Below are 24,030 nucleotides of genomic sequence, written 5' to 3'. Positions count from 1 at the left end.
TCGTCTCCCCCAAAACCTGAGTGCCCACAGAGACTTAGTTAAAACACAGTTCAGTTCAAAGTTTAATATCCAACAGACTATTTAAATTCCCTTCCCACTGCAGCCATGAACTCAGTGTCATGCAAATGCACCTCTGGTTGGGAAGAAAGGAATAGGTTTGCTTTTGCGCTCAATCTTCCATAGTAGTCTGTTGCATTTCCAAAGTAGCGCTATTTATTTTTGCTAGCTCTCTTTCCTTCTCCTTTCTTGGGTTTTCCTTTACCACGGAGCTTCTTCAGTCGTCTTATCTCTTCCTTAAAATCTTGATGTTCATCTCTGGATGGAGGAAAGAGGGAAGAGGTTAAAATTAACTCTTTCCAAAAGAACAAGAGTGCAGTGGGTTCGAAGGGGCAATACTTCCCACTGAGAATGATAGATTAAACATAAAGTGAAACATTATACAACATGTATATTATAATAGTTTGTTTTAAGTCAAGAGTCAAACAAAACACAAAACACCTTCCATTCAAGAATCATAAAGGTCTTAACAGAAATTAAGTAACTGAGCCAATCACCAACATGTGAGGGATGTTATTTCATTTTAAAAGGTCGGGGAAACCAAGATTTAGAGGTGAAGGGATTTGCACAGCATCATAAGTACGTGGTAGAACAAGAAATAAAATCCAAATCTCCTGGCTTGCAGTCTTGGTGTTTACCCAATGCTGTCCAGCCCCTACACTCATACCGATTCCCAGAAAAGTCTGGTGGTTGTCCAGATGTTTTAGAGAATGAAGCTTGTATTGAATCTCATTACATTTACTGTTACAACAATTACTGCAAACACTCACAGAAGAATTTGAAAGATTTGCTTTAGAATGTATGGAATTAACAAGCTTCATTTGTCGGTGATAAAAGCAAGTATTTCTTATAGGCTATGTCTACACTAGGCCTCCCCTGAAAGGGAGATGCTAATGATGTGCTGCAATAAATATGCAGCACTCATTAGCATAATGGCAGCCACAGCACTTCAAAAGTGCTGCTTTTGCTTGTGCATTGCTTGTCTACACGGGGTCCTTTTTGAAAGGACCCACACACTTCAAAATCCCCTTATTTCTATCACCAAATAGCAATCTGATTACAGGAGCAAGGGGATTTCGCAGTGTGCAGGGTCCTTTCAGAAAGGACCCCTTGTAGAAGAGCCGCATGCGATCGAAAGCAACAATTTAAGTGCTGCGGCTGCCGTTACGCTAACGAGGTGCTGCATATTCATTGCAGCACCTCATTAGCATATCCCAAAGTGTCTCATTAGCACCCCCCTTTCGAAAAGGGGGTGGCTAGTGTAGGCATAGCTGCAGTGTATTTATTGATCCATTAAGCTCAAATGGGAAGTAAAATATGAACCCAACAAAAGATGAAAATCATAATTTCCCCACTTCAAACTAGCTCAGAAGTCCAGTCTTGTGCTGTAATGCCATGCAGAGACTGAAGCTTGGTTCACTGGCTCCCGAGGAACTGTAATGCTCTATAACCCATCAGTGAAATCACCTGAAAAGTATACAGCGTAACTATAGCCTACCCTGCCTTTCTGAGGAGAAAGGCAGGGTAGGCTACACTTATGCTGTATAGTTTTCAATTGATTTCACTGATGGGTTATAGAGGACCCTACATCCACTAATGGGATCTGGTAATACAGTATTTATCTGTATTATCATAGTACCTAGGAGCTCAAGTCATGAAGTAGGACAACCCCTCCTAAGTTTCAAGAGTAGAAACTGAAGTACCCATAAGCTCAGGGTAAGAGTATTTTAGCAGTCAGTGGCTTAACATGATATCTGTCTTTTGTAGCTCCTTGAAAGAACACACCACCCCATAATCATTGCCTTAGTTTCTGTTCCACAGACAGACATCATACCCATCATTCATTAGATTTGCAAAGGAATGCATTCTTAAGGCATAAGGGCCCTGCTCAATAAGCTAGAAGAAGCATGTCCCATACTGACACATAACAGCTTTGTCTTTGTCTATGAATTTTTGCTGACAAAAGGATCAGGGCACCCAAATAGGAACATAATCAACTATCCACCTTTTACTTTATTCCTCACACACCAAGCACAGTGGAAAAGCATTTTTCTGTACAGAGTCTCTGTCTTCTAATTCTGCTGCTGTTTGAACACTAATAAAATCCACAGATCCTTGTTGCCCTGTCCATACCTCCCCTACCTCCATTATACACATGTTTCACCTGTAGAGGCCAAAGAAGCGGAGTTTCTTCATGAGAGCATAGTAGGTGTTGTGAGGGGGATACCAATCGTAGACCTCCTTCCGTTTTGCGATGGGCTGCTCACTGAACAGCTTTACTACTTTCATGGATTTGCTGTCTGTTGGCCTGACTACTTCTCCAAATATCTGGGCACTCAGACGGGCCATCCGCAGGGCATAATTGGAAAGACCAGACATCTCCAAGGGCAAAGAATGGACATGCACGCGTATACACACTTCCCTACAAAAGCAAGAGAGGAAAAACTGCAGCTCTTTGAGATGTTCCAGTATCCCCAATATATGCCAGGATAATCCCGTCTTCCACTTTCACATCACACGTGCAATTCACACAGGAAGAGGGACATCATGCTTGCAACTGCATTTCTCACTGCAATACAACTAATGCCAGTGTCACTAACCTAACCGTAAAACACATTATGTACCACTTTTAGCCCATCTAAAGTTTATCATCCCAGCCCTATGTAAAGTTAGTTTAATTCTGAATACACATTTCTCCACATAGACATCACTTAATCTTGAACTTGAGGTTCGCAGATGATACAGTTATCACTGAGGAAGATGAGAAGCTAGCAAAAAATGGCGCAGGTGTTAAATGAAGAAGGGAAGCAGTACAGACTGATTATGAACATTGATAAAATAAAAACAATGGTATTTGGAGATAAGGAAATAGAAAGGAAGATCAGTGTCGATGGTATTGAATTACAAAAATATAGAGAAGTTCACGTATCTGGGGAGCAACATAACGTATGATCTAGACTGTAAGAAGGAGATAGCGACTAGAATAGCGAAAGCAAGAGTGATTTTGAAGGCGATGGATAAGATCTGGAAAAGTAAAGCAATTAGCTTGAGAATGAGGCTGAGCGTCTTGAAAATGTGTGTATTCAGCAGCATGTTGTACAGATGAGAGACATAGGTGATAACAAAAGATTCGAAAATAAGAATATTGGCATTTGAAAGGAGTTGTTACAGAAAGATTCTGAGAATAGGATAGATGCAGAAGGTCACCAGTGAGGAATTATACAAAAAGATACAGCCAAAAGAGAACCTGCTGCAGAAGGTTATAAAATGGAAGCCACAACTATTTGGGCATGTTTGCAGAACGGACGAAAAATCAAGACCCTGGTATTCAACATAATGGACAGTTTGAATAGGAGAGGCAGATCCCACAGAGAATGGACAGATGATATAGTAGATTGGTGCAGAACTAGTCTACAGAAACTAAGCCACTCTGCACTGGACAGGGAAAGATGGAAGGAAATAGTGAGAGAGGCATCAGACACCAGCGGGCACTGAGCCCACGGTTATTGATGATGATGATAATGAGTTTACAATCACTTCCTTAGGTTTGCTCCCACTGGTGCTACATAGCTAGACAAAAAATGGAGAGGAAGTGAGTCCAGTATCCACATAATCTCTGGGTCACAAGAGAATGTATCAGAGAGATAGCCCTGTTAATCTGTATCTTTGAGAAAAATAAGAAGTCCTGTGGCACCTTATAGACTAACAGATATTTTGGATCATAAGCTTTCGTGGACAAAGAGACTACACATTGTATACAGCCAGGCACTAAGGTACAACCGTATTTGCTCTGATCCCTCAGACAGACAAACATCTACAAGACCTTTACCAAGCTTTCCTCAAACTACAATACCCACCTAAGGAAGTGAGGAAACAGCTTGACAGAGACAGACGGGTACCGAGAAGCCACCTGCTACAAGAGAGGCCTCACAAGGAAAACAAGGGAACACCACTGGCCATCATATGTAGCCCCTACCTAAGGCCTCTCCAACACATCATCAGTAATCTACTACCTGTCCTGGACAATGATCCTTTACTCTCACAGACCTTGGGAGGCAGGCCTATCCTCGCCTACAGACAGCCTGCTAACCTTAAGCAAATTCTCAGCAACAACTATATATCACAACACAGGAATTCTAAAGCTGGAACCAATCCCTGCAACAAACCTCGCTGCCAACTTTGCTCACATATCTACACCAGTGATATCATCACAGGACCACCATCAACCCTACCATCAGGGGCTCCTTTACCTGTACATCTATTAATATAATATGTGCCAGCAATGCCCCACTACAATTTACATTGGCCAAACTGGACAGCCTCTACATGAAAGAATAAATGGACATAAATCAGACATCAGGAACAGTAATGTACAGAAACCTGTGGGAGAGCACTTCAATCTCCCCTGGACACTCAGTAACAGATTTAAAAGTAGCAGTCCTAAAACAAAGAAATTTTAAAAATCAAATGGAGAGAGAAATCTCTGAGCTGCAATTTATTTGCAAATTTGACTTCATCAACCAAGGATTAAACAGAGACTGGGAGTGGCTCACCCCTTACAAAAGCAGCTTCTCAGCCCTAGGTGTTAATATCTCCCCATTAGACTCTGACAATGGGCCCACATCCCCCTGTCTGATCTGATTTGTTTTTTCCTCTTTTGATACATACAACTGATAATGGGCCATTTCCACCCTGACTGAATAGACCTTGTCAGCTCTGGCCCTCCCTTTTACTGGGACCCCACTCTTTAAATACCCCTCCGGAACTGCTCCCGCCACTCACACATCTGATGAAGCAGGTCTTTGCCCACAGAAGCTTATACTCCAAAATATCTGTTAAGAGAAAATAAGAACCACAAAAGAGGGCAAGCAAAGTCTCAGAAGCTTTAAGGCAAAGCAGCATTCTCATGGGAGAAGAGAGCAGCTCTGTAACAGCTGCAGTCTAGCATTTCAGTTTATCTTAACCACGGGCCACACACCATTGAGTTAATTAAAGAGTTTCCTGTGCTACAGTTACTCTCCAGCAGCTGGAGAACATCACACAACCATGCCGAATCATAGGCCCCTTCCAAACAGACATCCTGAAGTCCTGCATTTATAGATCATACCAAAAAAGTGTCTGGGACTGATTATTATTTTGCATTGACAACCCCGCATTCTACTGTACTGCAACCAGACTTCTCTAGTCACTCTTTCCCATTGTGCCACGAAAGATGAAACCACTCTTAGCTCCCTGATGATGGAAGACGGCAGACTGGTGATGGGCTTTTAATTCAATAGTCCCTACTGGGATCTTCTAAATAGCTTAACCCAAGGTCAGAGTCCTTAGCTAGTCCTATCCAAAGTAAGAATGCCTACAAGATTAAATTGGTAAAAGTTGAAATCTCCCAGAAGTGTCTAAAGAGCTATGTGAGCCAGTGTCCTTGGTGACCTCAGTTTTTGTGAGAAGAAGATGGAAAGTGAGAACATAATAAGTGAAAGATGAATGATACTGTAGTTTTTGTTCATTAGGAGCTGGTTCGATTTTAAGAGGTGATGACTGCACATAGCTCCCATTAACTTCAATGGAATTTGTGAGTATTTGGAAGACCGGGGTGGGGGGGGAGGTGTGTGCAAAAACAAGTGCTTCACTCCTCCTTCTTTTTACTCATATATAGCTCAACTCTTGCTTCATATGTCTGTACTTCTTTGTGTATTTGACAGGCATACTGACCCATCTCCCTCCAATTTTGCTCATTAGTAGACGTGGGAATTGTTCCCTTTTCCCTGTATAGAAGTTACTTCTAATTTTCGCTGCAGAATAGGAAAGATATGAGTTCAACCAGCCAGCAATTTTTATATATCCAGTCAAATTAATTGGCTACTATTAATCTCCAAATGTTAAAGACAAATGGGGCGGGGTGATGTACAATCTGAATTATGAAAAATTTAAGGGAAAGTGACATTTTATTAATGCTTAATATCAAAATAAGCTAAACTAGTTAATCAGAACCCAAACACTGCCATGCAGCAAGTCCGTGCATGCTCCACTTCTGCTTAACTAAATTCACTATATCAGAACACAAAGAAAGTTAAAGGAAGGTAAAAGTAACAGTATTTAAAATAAAGCCAGCCTAGGGAGATAGAGAAGCAGCTATCAGCACAAGTCAGGCTCGCCCACACTTCTGGATGGCAGCAATGTTATCAGACAATATTAACAGTTTAACAATGAACTCTGTTTTCTGATAGGTTGTTTGTCCTGACCTCATCCCATTCCTTCACCCTCCTTCCCAACAGTTTTCCTCTTGAATGCCATGATTTCTCACTCCTATGCTCTTACCAACTCTGACCCTACTGCCTTTCCCCGTTGCTCTACCCTGGCTCCCAGGGTACAATCTTTAAAAAAGATCTGCAGGCTACAGTATTAACTCTCCCCTAATGAAACTCTTCATCTAATAGTATCTTTAGAGAGAGATAACACAAAAGAGGACCAGAAACAAAAAGAGGGATTCCCATCAGCAATAACCACCTGTATCCTTTCAACAGCTTCTGATAAAATATTAACTAATTTATAATGTTACATTGCTATTCATTCTAAAGGGACCTATTTTCAAGTGCTTTCCATAAAGAGGAACACCACTAGTATTTTTGCTAGGAGGCATAGATTAGATTTTAACAAACAAGAATGAAGGGGCTTGGTAACAATGCTAAATTATAACACAATTTCAACTTGTTTTATTTCAAACAGTTAAGGATTTTTTTTGTTAAAAAAAACAATTTAATATTTTGTTTCATTGTGCCATCCATAACTCACAAGACCCTGACGGATGCCATGGTGAGCACCAATTGCAAAAGCCTGCAGTAACCAGAGCAGGGACATCACATGTCTCCGGTGGCTGGGAATCACTGATACAGATCAGGACAGATAAATTCATCCCCTACACGAAGATATTTGTTATAGTTAGGGCTAGAGCGGGCTAACATTCTGCTTTTATAGAAACCATCCTGCTATCAAGGGGCTCAGTCTTACATAGGTGCCTATTGTCCCTCTCCCCATTTTTCACATTTCCGGTCTGGTCACCCACCTGGCATTCTCCACAGCACGCAGACAAGCTTCTCCACCGCACCCAACATGCACGGGAGCGTCATACACCGCACACCACTCACTTCCACTTATTCAGTAGCACTCTGGTACCCTTCCCCGCACACGAGCCCTCCACGGATACCCCTCCTCGCGCCGGTACGCCTCCCCCGCACGAGCCCCTCGCAGGCGCAGGCGCGTACAACCCCCTTTGCGAGTAGTCTCCTGGGGCCCCAGCTCTCCCCTTCAGCAGTCCTCTGAGCCCCCACCCTTCCCTCCCTCCTTCCTCACCTCTCCGCTCTCCCCGTCACACGACCACCTCTCCCCCGGAAGCGTCGCGCAGCTAATCTCTCCGGGCGGCAACAGGGAAGCCACAAAGCGGAAGTTCCCCGGAATCGCCCGAAACGGAACTAGCTGTGCGCCTGCGCGCAGGCCCTCTGGGCCCCACTGTCTCGATCCCGTGTGGGTGACGCAAATGTACGGCCGTGGGAAGGATGCTGGGGCTGGGCTGTTAGCCTGTTGCTGGGTCACCCCATCGAGCTTCGGGTCGGCGCGTGCGGGAGCGCCGCGGAGGGTTCTTTCCCCCTGAGGCGCGGAGCGCAGTGGGCGCGCGCCGGAGAGCTGTGTTGTGGCTGCAGCTCGCCAGGGCACGGTGCAGTGAGCCTCCTGCAGCGCCTTTGGCTCATTCATTTAGAAGGGGGCGCATTCTTGCACGTTGTTCACTCAGCCTTTCCCGCACAGGGAGGTTGGTCCTCACGGCATCTGTCTGCTTCCCACCTAAATGCTAATTCCCCAATTTCTGTAGCGGCCACAGTTCTTCCGACCGCCACTGTTTTAAATACGCGAATCTCCTGCGTGGAACAATGGCCTCATAATGAAAGAGCAAATGTGGGACACAGACAGAGCGATCCAACGCTGGCAAGGCGCAGACTAGGTGACCTAACAGATGCTTTCCCATCTGGTTTCCCTTCCAGTCTTTGGTCTGAAAATGTGCCCACTGTAAGGTCCGTTTCCATTTAAGTTTTTATGCAGCATAATCACCATGGTAGTCTGATTGTCACAAGCTGTCCTGCTTGGTTTTAAGCTAAGTGAGGGACAAATAGCTGCAGTAACTCATGACTCGGGCAAGACTCAGATTTACTGTCTTCTGATCCTAATTATCCGACCTGCCAGTGGCTCCATCAGGAACCGGTGCTTCAGATCTTCATCTTTAATAAACCAACAATGTTGTCTCCTGCTAGTGTGCATAAATGTAGGCATGTGCACATGAGTGGTCCAGGTATGCAGCTGTGAATATATTTAGGAATGTATACATGTGTAGACTTAAGGCATATATTTCTGTTTGCAAATTAATAGTTCTGTCTGACAACAAAACAACCACCCCTAAATGTTGTTTAGTCTTAGATCAATCGTAAAGTAAAAACTTTTCTCACCAGTTTGCCATTACTAAGCAAGCAGTCCTGTAGCACCTTGAAGATTTAAAATTTTATTAGGTAATGAGCTTTCATGGAAAAGACCCACTTTACTTTCTGGAGCAGAAGCATTTATATTAGTTATTATGGCACATGCCTAAAATTGTCAGCGTTATGTCCCCATGCAACTGGAATTGTACAAACACATAAGAAGACATGGTCACAACAGTCAAAAAGGAACAAAGCTTGCACTTAGTGCTTGTTATATTGCACCTGGCAAACAAGGTACTTTTACAATTTCTAAAGCTGTAAGTCATCTGGAAGATTGCCCTTCTGCCTCTGGTGCCCATGAAGAAATTTAAGACCTGCCAGTTTCTAGCTTTTAGAGGACTAGTGGAGAGAATCATCTGTGAAATACTCGTGATTGTAGAACTTATTCTTGCTGAGGTCTTGCCTGTGTTAGGTGTAGTAGTTCTGACAGTATATAAAAATGCAGTAATGTTAAGTGCTATGGAAGTGCTAAGCACTATTCTGACAGCCTAGCACAGGGGCTGGCAACCTGCGGCTCTTTAAGAAACCATTTGCAGCTCCAGATGCTGCTGTCACTGACTCCTTTGCAGCTCCCTGCCCTGCTGCTACTGAAACAGAACTAAATTTAATCGGTTTACCAGCTGGCAGAGCGGCAGGAGGGATCTGGCCATTAAACCAACTAAATTTAGTTCCATTATTTCAGCAGTGGCAGGGCAGGCAGCCACAGAGAGCCCCTCACTCACACCACTACCTGAGTGGCCACACCTCTCTGGTGGGCGTGGCTCCACTCACCTCCACCAGTGCAACACCTCAACACCAGCCTCTCTTTTGCTGGGCACATGTGGCTGTGTGGCATAGGGTCTCCAGCCATTGCCACAGGTGAGTTAGTCTCTGGGATGGGTTTGGGGCTGACGGGTTAATTCTGGAGATGTGGGGGTGAGCTTGGAGCTGACGGGTCAAGTCTGGGGATGGGGGGATGGGTTTGTGGAATGGGGGTAAAGCTTGGGGATGGGGAGCCGATTTGGGGGTGAGGTGGGTAAAGCCTGGGAACGAGAGGGGCCTGAAAGACTGATGTGACCATTGCTCCTTCCTGTTTAAGAGTCTATCCCCAGACAGCATTTCACATGTCCTCATTTGCTCTCCAATTCAGGGGTGAAAGTAACTTAAACTTTCTAACTAGTACAAATCACTGTGTGCTCTTTTTGTAAAATAGCGGTTAAAAATACGGTTTGACGTTACTTATTAAGGACCATCTCATAGTGACATGCATTGCAGCTCTTGAAATATTGATTTTGTAACTGAATTTGAAAAAATAGCTCTTCTCGCTATTTTGGTCACAGGCCCCCAGTCTAGCAGATCTGTAGCACACTGCTCATTCACAGGCCCAGATGTGATCATGCTCCTGTTTCTATGGACCTAGTTGGATTACAAGATCATTAACCATTTGGCAAGGTGAATAAGCTGGAGTGGAAGATTCCCACCATTTGAGACCACTGTTAATGATATAGTGCATGGGTGATCACTTGGCTGCTACAGCAAGCCCTCGAGAAGCGCAATTTCGATTTGCCCCTGGCAGGCAGGGAGCTGCTTGCGGTGCAGGTTCTCCCACCTGGGAGAAACTAAACCGCAAGCAGCTGGGAGAAACTGGGGGCTGTGTAGCTGCCCCACCCTTTCCCCAGCTGCCTGCTCCCCCAGCCTGGGCAATTCTAGGGATGTCCCCAAGTCCCACAATTTACGCAAAATTCAATTTATGTGGAGGTTGCCCAGGATGCAACCTCTGCTCAAATTGAGAGATTACTGTGCTTTGTTATGCGCTTCTCTCATCACAGAGGGGAGCTGTCTGCTGTCCAAGTTGGAAGGAGATTGTTTGGTGTTGCTGAATACAGTAGGTATTTCTGTGCCCTTTTTTCCTTGTCCACTTCCAGTCCAGCACAGGATGACTGACAGGAAAACAGGATGAAAAAACAAATGGGTTCAGAAGGCTTATACTTCACTTTGTTCCCTGAAGGTGCTGGTGTTCAGAGCACAGGGCAGAGCTACTTGTTTTTAGTCAGGCTTTAATTTTTCAGCAGTATGTAAACAGTGATGCACAAAGTAGGCAACCTCTATGCTTTGGTGGCTGAGTAGCAGAACATGTGAATAGGTTCTCCTTTTTAAGGGCTCTACCAACATCAGAAAGAAGTGATGAAAAAATCAAGAGTGGGATACAGCTTGTAAAAGAGAAATTCAACAACTTCCAAAGACTTCTGCATTGTCAGTATTTAAAACTGCACTTCTGCACTAGGATTCTGAAGTGCTACATATGGACAGCGTGTGTTTGCATAACATATGTCATTCAGCAGTGTGACTAAACCATCCCCTCCTAAGCAACATAAGTTATACCAACATAAGCACTGGTGTGCGCAATGCTATGTTGGTGGGAGAGTTTCTGCTTGTCATGAAGGTTGTGGTGTTTTTAACTTAACTGAAGAGTAGTCTGCCATCAGCATGGACCACCTTCACCAGATGTGCTGCAGCAGCGAAGCTGTATCGGTGCAGCTGTGCTGCTGCAGCAATGTTCCTAACATCTTTTTGTGGCCATTTCAGCACTCAGATTATCAGGCAAGATCACAGGAAAACCAGGGAGAGGAAGAAAGGAGCCATTACATTGGAAATATCAGCGGGTGGACTGGTAGCCAAAGAAGAGTGGAAGTATTACAACTTTGTTGTGACTGCAAAAGATGGAGGATGGTGAGCCGCTACACTGGAAACATCACTTGAAGGATATGCAATGCAATAGGTGTGCAGAGCGTTTTATTGACAAGTGACCTGCTCTGAGCAGTTTATAATCTAAATTAGATTGCCACAGTGAGGGAGAAGGAGATCAAAGGGAGCGGGAATGTGAGGTACAGGATGGTGAAAACAATGGAAGACTGAAACACAAGCTGAGAGTTCTGAACTATCTTGTTAGAGGTACCTTGGCTTTTGGGTCTTAATAAAGTAATATTTTTGGTTTGGACAATGTCTAGAATGAGGCTTGGTCGTACAAAGCTGGCCACAAGAGGCAAGTCTTGAAGAGGGGTCAGAAGAAGCATCAGAGTACACGGAGCACAAGACAAGGGTTCTAGACATGGGACCAGTTTGTGGGAGAAATAGGCGACTAGAGTTTTAAGACACAGAGCATTGGCAGAGCAGAGTATAGGAAGGAGATCATGGTAAATGTTCAGGGCAAATCCTACGCACAGACTGTTTGGCAGAATTAATCTCGATTTATTATTTTTCATTTATGTTTGGTAATACATCGTATTAAATCCCAGTCCACTGTAGATGGACTAGCAACGAAGGGTCCTGTGGCACCTTATAGACTAACAGAAAAGTTTTGAGCATGAGCTTTCGTGAGCACAGACTCACTTCATCAGATGTAGATGGACTAAACATCCCTAGCCCTATCAATCTGCTTGTTGCAGGAAGTCCCTGCTGTAGCAGGAACACCTCTAAGGCTGTTCTATATTGAATATTGAAGTTAGAGGATGTATTTTGATTCAAGTAGAGGGGTACTTAGGGCATTATGTTAATTTCCATTGAGCATCAACTTCCATCTTTTAAAAATATTGTTTTGGATTTTTTTTTGGTAGTTAATGATTAATGTGATTAATTTGTAAACTTGAACTGGGTTGTTTTCCCCATTGATTCATAGTAAGTCCTGAGAAGAGCCAATAATGCAGCTGCCATTATGGAGAATGTTTTGTACTAGGAGGTTGACAGTCTTTGGGTGAGATGATTTCTTTTATTAGACCACTAGTCTTTGGGTGGGTGTTTGAAGCATGTTGTGGCTTTCAGATAATTCACTTGGGCTGTGGCCACACTTGACCAAAATTTCGAAATGGCCGTGCTAATGGCCAAATCGAATAATACTAATGAGAATACTAATTGGCATTCTGCTGGCTGCGGCACTTCAAAAGTGCCACATTCTTCTCGTGCATAGCTTGGGTACATGGGGGTTCTTTTCGAAAGGACCTCACAGATTTCGAAATCCCCTTATTCCTATCACCTGATAGGAAGAAGAAGCTTTCGAAAACTGGGGGGGGGTCCTTTCAGAAGGTCCCCATCTCCATGGGTGGCGCACGATTTGAAAGCCACACTTTCGAATCGCCGCAGCCGCCATTATGCTAATGAGGCACTGCATATTCATGGAAGCACCTTATTAGCATCTTTCAAACCTGCTCATTAACATGCCCCTTCCAAAAGGAAGGGGCTCGTATAGACACAGGGTGAAAGTTTAAGGGACGGTTTGAGTCAATGCGTCTTCAATTCCTCCTCTTACTACAGTGCAATAGGTCCAAAGCAGAGTGGAGGGAGGGTGAGTAGTGTGATGCAGATCAGGCCCACACATCTCGAATAATCTCCAGTTACATTAAGTAATTTTGTCCACTTGGAGTGCTGGTCCAAGATAAACCAACTTTGTCCACTTGGAGTGCTCAGTGTATTCCACACATTGGTGTCCTGCAAGTGGTGGTAAGTGTTGACACTGGTGTGAGGAAGTGGGTAGCAGAGATGCTTATTGTACAGCCATTGCTACTGTTGCATCAGCAGCTGCTGCTTGAGTCAAGGGGTGGTGTGTCATAAATGTGCGGACAGATCAGACTGTGGTTTTGCAAATATCTTCCAATAGGAATGTCTGAAAAAGATGCTGTGGAGGCAGCTTATGCTCACATGTGGTGAGTTGTAAGGCTCTGTGTTGGGGCAGGGTGTGAGGAGAAGAAAATAAGCTTTGCTATTTGGTAGTTTTCTACTATGCAGCCTAAGACCCATTTAGAAATTCTGTGTGAGGATATGGCTGGGCCCCTTGACCTGTGCGCTATAGCAACAGAGTCTTCAAGATTTCTAAACTACAAGACAACTATGTACATCAAATATTTGCAATAATTTTTTTAGCAATTACAGGAGTGACTCATGCCATGGAGTAGTCAGAAGGAACTGGAGAGTCATAAACCCACACGTCCCTTTCTGCCCACAGTCAGAAGGGAAGATGTGGCTCGTGTGTGGGTCAGTGGACGCTTTGGAAAAGCATCCAGACTCAGGCACATGGCATGCGTGCATATCCAAATGTGGAATACACATAGAGACCAGCACTCAAAGAAAATTGGTATTGCTGAATTCTATTCTGGGCTCTGCTAGGCTACATTTACACTACAGAGTCATTTCAAGATAACAGCTGTTATTTTGAAATAACTTTGCTGGCCTCTCGACTACGCGTGCACTATTTCAAAATAAATTCGAAATAGCATGTGGGTTATTTCAAAATTGGTAACCCTTACTGCAGGAGAAATAGCATCCATTTCAAAATAGGTGCTATTAAGACAGGCTAGGGCTACACTGTAGCTGGAACCCAAAATAACTTATGCAATTTGTGCAATGCATATTGTGTAAGTTTTTTTGAGGTAACTTATTGTGAACTCAGTGCTGTCCAAATGGCATCAAAGTTCAAAATAAGCTCCTATTTCGAACTTCCCACTACGCCTCTTACAACGAAGGGTAGTAGGAACAAAATACAGCACTCAAAATAGCCCTGCTATTTGGTGCACAGTATTTAGCTGTGGGGTTTCTATTTTGGGATACAAATATATCCCAAAATAGAAACTACAGTGTAACTGTAGCCACACAGAATAGCACTATTTCAAAATAAGCCATAATAGCGCCCAGTACCACTATTTTGAAATAGTGTCATGTGTCTGGATATGCTCTTTTGAAATAGCTGGGTGCTATTTTGAAATTCATTGTATGTGTAGCTGTGTTGTTTCAAAATAAGATATTTCAAAATATCTTACTTCAAAATACCTCTGTAACATAGCTGTAGCTCTACTGACTCCCAATTTGCTCTTTGTCAAGTGAATTATCCTGTCTGATGACTTATGGATCTGGAAAACAGTAATAATAATATATTTCAAAGGACAAATAGTGTTGGGTAAAATACCAGCTAGGACTAGTTGCTGGCCTGTTTCCTGACTATCTTTGCTTCTGGATAACCCATGAATCCAGCTGCATGGCTTTGAAACTGACAGAGTGGCCACAGCCCAGGCTGGATGCTGGATTAGCTGCCCTGATGAGAAACCTGACCCCCTACAGCAGATCAGCAGCTGCTCAGTGTGTACCATGTCTACAGTAGCGCTTTTGCTTGTTCCAATCTCTGTTCCTGAATTCTTATGGCTCTTGTTCCACTCCCTGATCCCCAACAGCTTTAGACTTGTGGCCAGAGGGGTTGAGGGTCAGAGTGAGGGCACCCCGCTTCAGCAATTTAAATGTAGGGGGACACGTGACCCTGCACACCTCTCCTCACTCCCCACACCTCCCTCATCTATGCTTCTGGCTTAGATTCCTGGGTTTTGCCTCTAGCTATGACTGTAGTTGATCATCTGGCTCCAGCATATAGCTCACGTCTCTCCAGAACTGATCCCTGGCTCCACTTCTGGCTTACATCTTACATCTTTGTTTTACTTCCTGCCTCTGGCATTTAGCATCTGTCCCATCACTACTGATCCTTGGCTCATTTCCTGGACTCTGCCCCCTATGGACCCAGCTATAACCGATAGTCTGAATTTTTCCTTCACATGCTCGTGGTCTGGTTGGCTGCAAGTGGTGATATGTAACTCAGGTTTGTAACATGCTTTGACATTTTCAGATAAAAGGGGCTGTTATATATGTGAAGTGTTACTGTACATTTATCAGCATTTTATATTATATGCAAAAAAACTTTTTAAAAGTAGCAGCAACAAAACCCTATCTTTTTGACCAGAACAAAATATGCAATGGAAAAGGACAAAAAAAATTAAAATGACAGAATCTACTGAAAGAAAAAGACATAATGGGGATATCTGGCTCTATGTTTATAAAATCTCTCACAGCTCCTACCCCATCATCCGTTTCAGAGATCATCTGAAAGCGTATCGATCAAGGGCTTCCAAAAATGAAGAAAAATGTCTGTGTCTAGCTATGTTTGACCAACTGTTTAAAAAAAAAGTCTTCCAGTGATAAAATCCACAGGAAGGTGAACAAAAGTCTGAGAGGGTTTATCTGCCATTAGAGTAATAAACAGATGTGTGCCATCAGCAATATCAGTGGTGACCTGCAAATCCATATTAAATTCTTCATTTTCTCTGCTGTATTACATAACTGACTCTTCTTTTTTACAGCACATGTTACGTGAGAATTTACTCCCTCGAGAAGTTAAAATCCCTCCTGGAACCGTTAGACATAAAAACTGTCTGTATAGCTCTGTTGGCAGCATATGGCCTCTTACTCAGAAGGTTCAATCACATACTAGTTGGCTTCAGTGTATTTAGTGCAGGCACTGCAGTACGGTATTTGGAATAGGGTGATTGATGCTGCCTTCTTCAGTATGCCGTTTCTCTGACTTTAAACTGAATGCCCTTTGTCTCATGCTGCAGTGGCAGATCCAATGGAATATTTCAAAGAGAAGCAAGGATGAGGCATGTTGACTCATTTTTCTCAGTAAAATAGATTCCCAGGAACAAGAACTGTTTGTCTACCAGTTATAGCTCCAAGTTCTGCTCTCTCCTCCAGTTCAAAGGGTTATACCTAAAGCAGCAATGGTTCAGTGCAAATTGAGGGTGGAAGAAACAGAGACTGCAGCAAGATATTATGCACACACTCAGCATCCCCACTGAACCCAGTTCCATAAGGTTTCTTACCTAACCATATGCAATGGCTGTTTGTATAGAACACAGTAGCAATCTGTTGTTGCAAAGAATCTCCATTGTTGCCCTCACATATGCAGAGCTACAGAGACTACTGTAGTAGCATCAAGGTAGACATGGAGGTGTGGGTAGCAAGGGAGGATCTTCTTCCTCAGCTATCATGGAAGACTCCAATGGTCAGCCCAGTTATCCAGTCTGGGCACTGAGAACAGATATTTCCATATAGTGCCTGGTGGTTGTTTTTGCTTTCATAGTCACTGTGCTAGGATTAATATATTGTTGTAAAACACGTGAGCATCTCAACAGAATAGCCATACTGGTTGGTCCATCTAGCCCAGTATTCTCTCATCTGACAGTGGCCAATCCCAGATGCTCCAAAGTGAATTAACAGAACAGGGCAATCAAGTGAGCTATCCTTTTGTAAGTCTAAAAAGTGAAATAGGAAGCTATCTAAGAGAGCAATGTCCTGCTGTAGGTTTATCACAGTGCCTCATCTTTCACTTCAGCTTTAGATCTATAATACATCAGATTGCAGTTTTCAATGGGAAATGACCGTGGTCTCTATGAAACTAACCACTGTTGTGGTCTCGGTTGTTGGTTTAGTCAGAAGAGCTGCTGACAACACCTGGAAAGCCATTCTAAGTAGAAATTCCATTGAAATACATTTTCTACTTTCCTTGCTAATGATGCAAAATGAGAGAAGGAGAAGGAACCCACGACAATTGCACAGAAACTAGGTCTCCTTGCGTGAGAGTTCATCTCCTCGTGCATATTTCCCAGCTACATTTATAATCCCGTCTTTGTGATCTAATCATTTCCACAGCAACCAATTGTGATATCACAAACACTCTTAGGGATTCATGAATGGAAAAAAAAAGCTGCAGGAATAGATGAACTCTGAAGAGCCAAAGAGTGCATTTTTATGCAAATACCTTTATTAATAAAGAAAAAGGACCAAAACACCAGAAGTATAGGAGATAGCAGCAGACTTGTTTCTAAATAGAATGTTTTTCATCCTCAATGTCACCTGCTCTTATAGAAATGGTTTTCACTACTGAAAGAACCTGCTCAAGTGGGACTCCACTGCCAACAAAGATACATGAGGATTGTTTAGCGGTGACCCAATCTGATCTTGGAGGGCAAATGATTTTGGGTAAATATATAATTTGTTTGCTAATCACCCATAGAGAAATAATAATAATAATAGTTATTGAAGCTGTAACAGCAACTAGAAAATACAAATATACATGTTAAAATATGATTGGCTATAGGTTTTTAGTATTAAGGGCTCAGAATGTGTTCCCACAGAAGTTAGCAGTACGTAAGCTGATATGAGTATTCTGTCTCAGAGGGGTAGCCGTGTTAGTCTGTGGCTTCACAAAAAGCAAACAAACCAAGCAGTCCTGTAGCACCTTAAAGACTAACAATTTATTTATTAGTTAATGACCCGTGAAATCTCATCACCTAATAAATAAAATTATTAGTCTTAAAGGTGCTACAGGACTGCTTGTTTTTATGAGTGTTCTGTGTTAGCAAAATGTGTTAGCAAAATATATCTTGTGCTAGTTTAGAAATGCACAATGTGACAAATAGGTAAATGACAAATGAACATATGGTTGCACTTTAGGGTTCCTTTGATGTAAGGTAGTCATGCTGCTAATTGCATTCACATATCAAAACTATTGTTTCATTGCCACAAATTGCTTATGCCAGTGTTCGGAAGTTTAACTACAATTATCTGGAATAGTACACATGGGCAGGGACTGAAACCTTATCAGATATGGTCCTGGACGTGCATAGATGAAATAAGAGGAGGTGGATAAAGGATATGGTTATCCCACCTATTGCTGAGGCACCAGGGAAACTTGGCACAGTGCTCATGTGTGATCTGCACTTACATCCTTACGGAGATCTTTAGAAACAAAGATGAAAGGAAAGTTAATATATGCAGTGAGAAATTAAGCATGAACAATGTAATTTTAAAATGTACATTTTAGTGCACATCTTATTCTTAAATTGATTTTTCCTATTATTTCAATTATTTGTATTGAGTAAAGCTCAAAACATCTGTGTATGCTTCTTCAATTTCACCATCTTAATTAACTAATTAGCTACGTGGAAAAGAACCTGTTATTTAAGACAAGTACCTGTCACACCTCTATAAATTGTGTAATTGTAATAGTTGCTCAAGTTTCAGGATCAAGGCCTCTCTACTAAGTCATGCTTCAGAATTAAGGAACTTCTTAGAATCCGTGCTTTTCTGGGTAGGTGCTAGGTTTGGTTTGTTAGTTGGCCTTTCTTATAGTCCCTCCTGTGACTTTTCCATCCTCCTCCGTGAATAACATTTAAAAACAAAAATCAAAAACTTGTCTTTCTTTTGTCGCCAACATCAGCAGCAAATTGAATTGGCAGCTGCAAGTTGGCATAGGCATGATGCAGATGTTATACACTTATCTCTAGAAGAAAATGTTATGCTCAGGCTCTGTTTCTCACGAGACAAATGCGTGAAATTTCATTGATACAGTCCATCTATGACTAACTTTGGGAAAAAATAGTATCATGGTAGGCATCTGTAACAAGCATTCAATCTGTGGGGAGGTACAGATGCAGACTAATAGCAGTGGAGATGCACCTCAGGTATAAGACCACTTATACAAATCAAATATTGATGCACTACAGCATGGTATGAATTAATCAGTCAGAGTTGCTAAAAGGTTTTGATAGCTGTGTGCTAGGTGCGGCTTTAAGAATAGGAATCTCTTCTCACTGTAAACTCTGTTCTCTGTAGAACCCTAATTCATTTGGTGTTGAAGTTGGAATGGGCATAAGGAATGTGCAGAGAACTGCAAGAAGAGGAAGGATGGTTGTATGGCTAAGACAATTGAATTCTGTCCCAGAGAACTGGATTCTATCCGTGCCTCTGCCACAGAGTTCCTGGGACAGGCTGGGCAAGTCAAGTGAACCAACATTTTCACAGGCAGCTCCCAGATGTTCTTCATTTTCTAGGCACCCAGCATGAGATACATGAGGTCTGATTTGCAAAGGTGCTAAGCTCTCTCAGCTGCATTGGAGGTCAACAGAAGCCGTACTCTGATCATGTACAGTGGTAATACTGGGTGTGTCTACACTGTGAGATAAATTTGAGTTTCATTCATTTAGCTCCATTTTACCACGTGCCTGTCTTCTCTGTAAAGACCATTAACTTTGGGTGCACTAATCTCAAGATTCCAGAATTTCAGTTACCTGACAGGTATAGCGTCAAGCTCGAATTCAGAAGTTTGATTAAAGGCAAGTGTGGAAGTGCCATGTCTCAAGATCAAATATATTAGCCTTCAGAGGTGTCCCATATCTATCCCACAATGCCCCTCAGTGCTCCGCTCTGGCTGCTGCTTTCCAGTAACAGGAAGAGCGTGAATTTCCAAGTGGGAGCAATGAGCCTTTAGCTGTGGGCTCATGTTACTATGACAGCCTGAGAAATGGCTTCTTTCTTTCTATGTTATTGGCACTGTGAGTGCATCTACCCATTCAAATAGCCCCTGCAGGGAGCTGGTGGCTCTGTTTGTACACTTGCTATTTTTTTCTGCGCTGCCAGGTGCCAGCCCCTGCCCTGCTGTACCACGTGTCCGCAGGGCTGAGCTGGGGGTTGTGCTCGCATAACACACTGAGAAACTTCTCTGTGGTTTACATTTATGTGTGAACCCTCCCCCACGGTGCCACACTGTCTGGGTCTTTCCCGCTCTCAGCCACATGGCATGAATAGCCCCCAACCCAACCCAATAAAAGGACGTGCCTGCTGTTTGGTGTTGACAATGCTGTCAGTTGCATGGGAAAGAAAGTCGGGGGTTTGTTGCTGTTGTCCCCATGGGGAAGTGTCCACCAGTAGTTAAGATACTGGGGGCTTTGCTGCTACCGTGGGGAAGGAGCACCTCAACTGGCCCCCTAACTACTGACTCCCCCCACTTTGCCCATACTGGGCGTTGCTCCTGCTGAGGAAGAGTCTCCGCCTACTGCTCAGGGCTTGCTGCCACTGGGGAAAAGTCTGCTCTGGCAGCTAAGAAATTAGGTGCTTTGCTGCTGATGTGGGGAAGGACCACCTCAACTAGCCCCCCCAACTACCGACCCCCCACACTTGGCCCATAATGGGGCTTCCTGACACCAAGGAATAGTCTCCCCCAGTGGCTAACAGGCTTGCTGTCACCAGAGAAGGACGATTTCAACTGGTCCTCCACTGAAACACAGCCCCTTGGCTCATAGTGGGGCTTGCTGTTGCAGAGGAAAAGGTCTCCCTCAGCAGCTAAGGGCTTGCTGCTTCTGCCGGGGAAAAGTTCTCCCCGGCGGCTAAGGGGCTTGCTGCTGGGACCAGAGAAGAACCACTGCATGCCCCCTTCGCCCATACCAGGGCTTGCTGACACCGGTGGGGGGAACCCAAAATTCTTTTTTCCTGCACTCTTCTATCCTTTTTCCTCTCCCTTTGAAAAACATTCCGGGCCCCTGCCTTATTTTCAGGGATCCCATGCACACAGTCATGGGAGGCGGGACACTCCATGGATGGCCAGTTGAGAACACAGTTGTTGCTCCTGTGTGGGCAATGTAATGGGATGGAAAACCAAAAATTCTTTTTTCCTAGACTTTTCTGTCCTCTTTCTTCTCACTTTACAAAACAGTTTGGGCCCATGCTTTATTATCAGGGATCACATGCACTGTTGGGAGGTGGGATGTCCAGCTGAGAACACAATCATTGCATGGAAGCCTCATGCTGCACTGGAAAGCCAAATACCAACATAGTGAATGGGGAAACCAAAAATTCTTTCTTCCTACACTTTTCTATCCTCTTTCTTCTCACTTTAAAAAACAGTCTGGGCCCCAGCATTCATTTCAGGGATCATATGCAGGCAATGATGGGAAGTGGAACAAGTGGTTGGGCAGTTGAGAATACAGTCACTGCACCTGTGTTGGCAATGTAATGTTGGGGGGAAACCAAAAATTCTTTCTTCTAATTTTGAGGGTCTCTGCTTGACTTCCAGGGATTCACATATTTTCAGGGATCGGGAGGAGAATGAGGAAAATGCAGTGGGAGAAGATGACATCAAGACCAGCAAGCATACCCAGAATGCTACAGGGATGAGGGAACTGTAGGATACATTCCCACAATGCACTACTGCAAGAGTGAATGCTAGCCAATTTGTGTGTGGCAGCAATGACTCGACTTTGTGGGGAGCACGGTGAAAGTGATGATGGTCAAAATCGAACTTATAAATTCCAGAACTAGAAAACTGATATAAATAAAATTCAGTTTTATTCAGCCACTCTGAAAAATGTGGCTTCTCATATTTAACACTTGGAAAATGTTGGTGCTTGAGAAGTTTGATCTCTATGGTTAATACCAACCGTGTAAAGTGGGGATAATACCACCTCACCATAACATATGGGTGTAGAAGTTCTTTGCAAACATCAGTGAATTTAACACAATACACTGATAGGACCATAGAAAACCCCATGAGGAAATTAACAATGCTGTATTCAATGCAGGGCTTTGACAGAGTGAATTAAGCAATACATAGGACCACACAGTGAATGATGAGATAAAAAGAAACGGTAAATAGCTGTTCACTGAGTGAGCACTATCCCTCCTGTGCATTGAAATAGTCAAGAATCCTGTAAAAATTATTTTATGGGTTCATATAGTTAAACAGTTATCATAATGTGCCAACCTGGCAGTTAAATTACTGTAGTAAAAGCTGCTGTAATTCTAGCATATCTTAACTTGTGAGTGCTTAATTTTGCAATCCTTAACATATCCTTAACATTTTTGTGTAATGCATTTACAGGTGTAGAAAAACTGTGTGTATAGCATCTCAGAGGAGCAGCTGTGTTAGTCTGTAACTTCAAAAACAATGAGAAGTTCTGTTGTGCCTTAGACTAAAAATTGTATTAGGTCTTGAGCTTTTGTGGGTAAAATGAAGTAAATTTTACCCACAAAATATCATGACCTAATACAATTTTTAGTCTAAGGCACAACAGAACTTCTGGTTGTGTGTGTATAGATAGTTTTCTGTTTTGTGCAATAATATGTCTATCACCTGGGAACATTAGTCACATTTTGCTCTTCTACATTGGTGGAAATCTGGAGTGATTCCTTTGCCATTAGTGGAATTTATCTGGATTAGATCAGTTTAGTAGAGTAAAATTTGATCATATTTTATCATCTGCGCAAAATTAGCACTATGATAAGTCAGCTATGTATAATTATTCTGTCTTTGTGTAATTTATAGACTGAGAAGCTTTTAGTCTCCCAAGAGAAGACTTTGTCCCCAGATCCATTATTGCATATGTAGCACTGCAAAGAATTACTGAATTCTGCAACATTTCTACTGCCGTATTTGACAACGTGGAAAAGTAATCATTTAAATTGCATCAGGGAATGTAGAATTCATGAGCTTTTTCCATAAAAAACACAAATCATAGATGAATATATTTATTTGAAATTATCTGTGTTTATTTTTGTCACATAGGAGCCAATTAACTCATTTGAAACTAGGATGTAATTTGTAACAGCTTTTTTTTGGCTGAAAAACAGTAAAAGCCTAAGAGATGGCTGTATAGGATTATAGGATGGAAGATCATGTAGAAGAAGAATGGATACAATTTGGAGTTAAATGAAAAAATCAGGGATTAATTATATTACAGTAGTATCTAGAGAGGCTCCAAACGAGATTGGAGTCCCATTGTGCCAAGCCTGTAGTTCTCAACTTTTTCTATACAATAGTGCCCTTTTCAGTACTATACTGAAGTACAGTGGCTTGGTAGATGGTGTTAGAGAGAACACTTTGTATTCCTCAACCATGGGAGAATACTGTTGTTCCTGGAACAACTGTTCCAGGAACAAGGATTGCTAGGAGAGATAGGATCTACCTCATGAGGAGAGAGAAGAGCACCTTGGCAGGCAGTTTTGCTAACTTACTGAGGAGGGATTTAAACTTGGTTTTCTGGGGGATGGTGACCTAAACCTTGAGGTAAATGGGGATATGAAATATGAGGAGAGTGCAACAGGAGAAGCTTCTTGATTCATACTGAGAGAGTAAACCAATTGTCTAGTTATCTTAGGTTCCTGTATAAGCACCCAAGAAGCCTGAGAAACAAACAGGAAGAATTGGAAGTCTTGGCACAGTCAAGGAACTTGGGTGTGATTGAATAACAGAGACTTGGTGGGGTAACTCACATGATTGGAGCACTGTGATGGGAGTGTATCAACCTTGCACTGAGTCAGAGCAGGCTAATCTGGCCACCTGGCCAAGGAGGCCCCTCCGCTGTGGCCTTGTTGAGCATGTGCCAGCTGCAGGCCAAGCATAAAGGCCTGTGGAGCTGGTCAGTTTGGGCTGGTTGCTACAGGGGAAAGAAGCATTTGTGGAACTCCCAAGAGAAAGATGCCTACAGCTCAGATCATGGAGGCTAGCCAACTGGGCACCAGTGGCAAAGCCCCAAAGCCAGAGTGGGACATCACAGAGGATGATGGGGTAGGTAGGAATCTTCCCAGGGAGGGAAGTGTTGCCTGGTAACTTGGCATATTTCAGTTGGAGTCCCTACCAAGTCAGTGGTAGGGCCCAGTGGAGCAGGGAAGGCCTAGGTCCTGCATTCCTGTCCCAAACCATGACCCCTGGGGCCTGCCCTACAAGAAGGGCTTTGCTGTATAGACTCAGGTTGCACTGCTCTGCAGGGAGGGTTTTGTACTACACTGGCTACTAGGCCACACTGTCAGAGAGGGTTTAGTATTGACTGTG

The 24,030-nt window shown here is 43.1% G+C and overlaps 1 protein-coding gene and 1 long non-coding RNA gene across 8 annotated transcripts; one reads left to right on the top strand and one right to left on the bottom strand.

The window, feature by feature from the left end:
* Positions 1–49: 49 nt before the first annotated feature.
* On the bottom strand, positions 50–7,563 carry MRPS33 (mitochondrial ribosomal protein S33). 6 transcript variants are annotated; one of them, XM_075007061.1, is made up of 3 exons: positions 7,408–7,563; positions 2,222–2,479; positions 50–315 (listed from the first exon to the last, which is right to left on the bottom strand). In XM_075007061.1, the coding sequence occupies exons 2-3, from the start codon at positions 2,434–2,436 to the stop codon at positions 210–212; spliced, it is 321 nt and encodes a 106-aa protein (XP_074863162.1). In that variant the 5' UTR covers positions 2,437–2,479; positions 7,408–7,563; the 3' UTR covers positions 50–209. The 6 variants fall into 6 exon arrangements, with proteins under 6 accessions (XP_074863162.1, XP_074863178.1, XP_074863187.1 ...); XM_075007077.1 differs by lacking the exon at positions 7,408–7,563 and adding an exon at positions 7,262–7,351; XM_075007086.1 differs by lacking the exon at positions 7,408–7,563 and adding an exon at positions 7,320–7,340.
* A 2,061-nt stretch (positions 7,564–9,624) lies between these two features.
* LOC142019810 (uncharacterized) lies at positions 9,625–22,152 on the top strand. 2 transcript variants are annotated; one of them, XR_012647203.1, is made up of 6 exons: positions 9,625–11,337; positions 12,235–12,309; positions 15,053–15,189; positions 17,292–17,405; positions 19,041–19,368; positions 21,277–22,152. It is a non-coding gene; the product is annotated as an uncharacterized LOC142019810 (long non-coding RNA). The 2 variants fall into 2 exon arrangements; XR_012647202.1 differs by having other exon boundaries at positions 9,625–12,309.
* The last annotated feature ends 1,878 nt before the right edge of the window (positions 22,153–24,030 follow it).

The sequence above is a fragment of the Carettochelys insculpta genome, chromosome 1 (genome assembly GCF_033958435.1).
Source record: "Carettochelys insculpta isolate YL-2023 chromosome 1, ASM3395843v1, whole genome shotgun sequence".
Classification (NCBI taxonomy): domain Eukaryota; kingdom Metazoa; phylum Chordata; order Testudines; family Carettochelyidae; genus Carettochelys; species Carettochelys insculpta.
The sequence above is the reverse complement of the archived record's forward strand: the minus strand, read 5'-3'. Positions and strand labels throughout refer to the sequence as shown.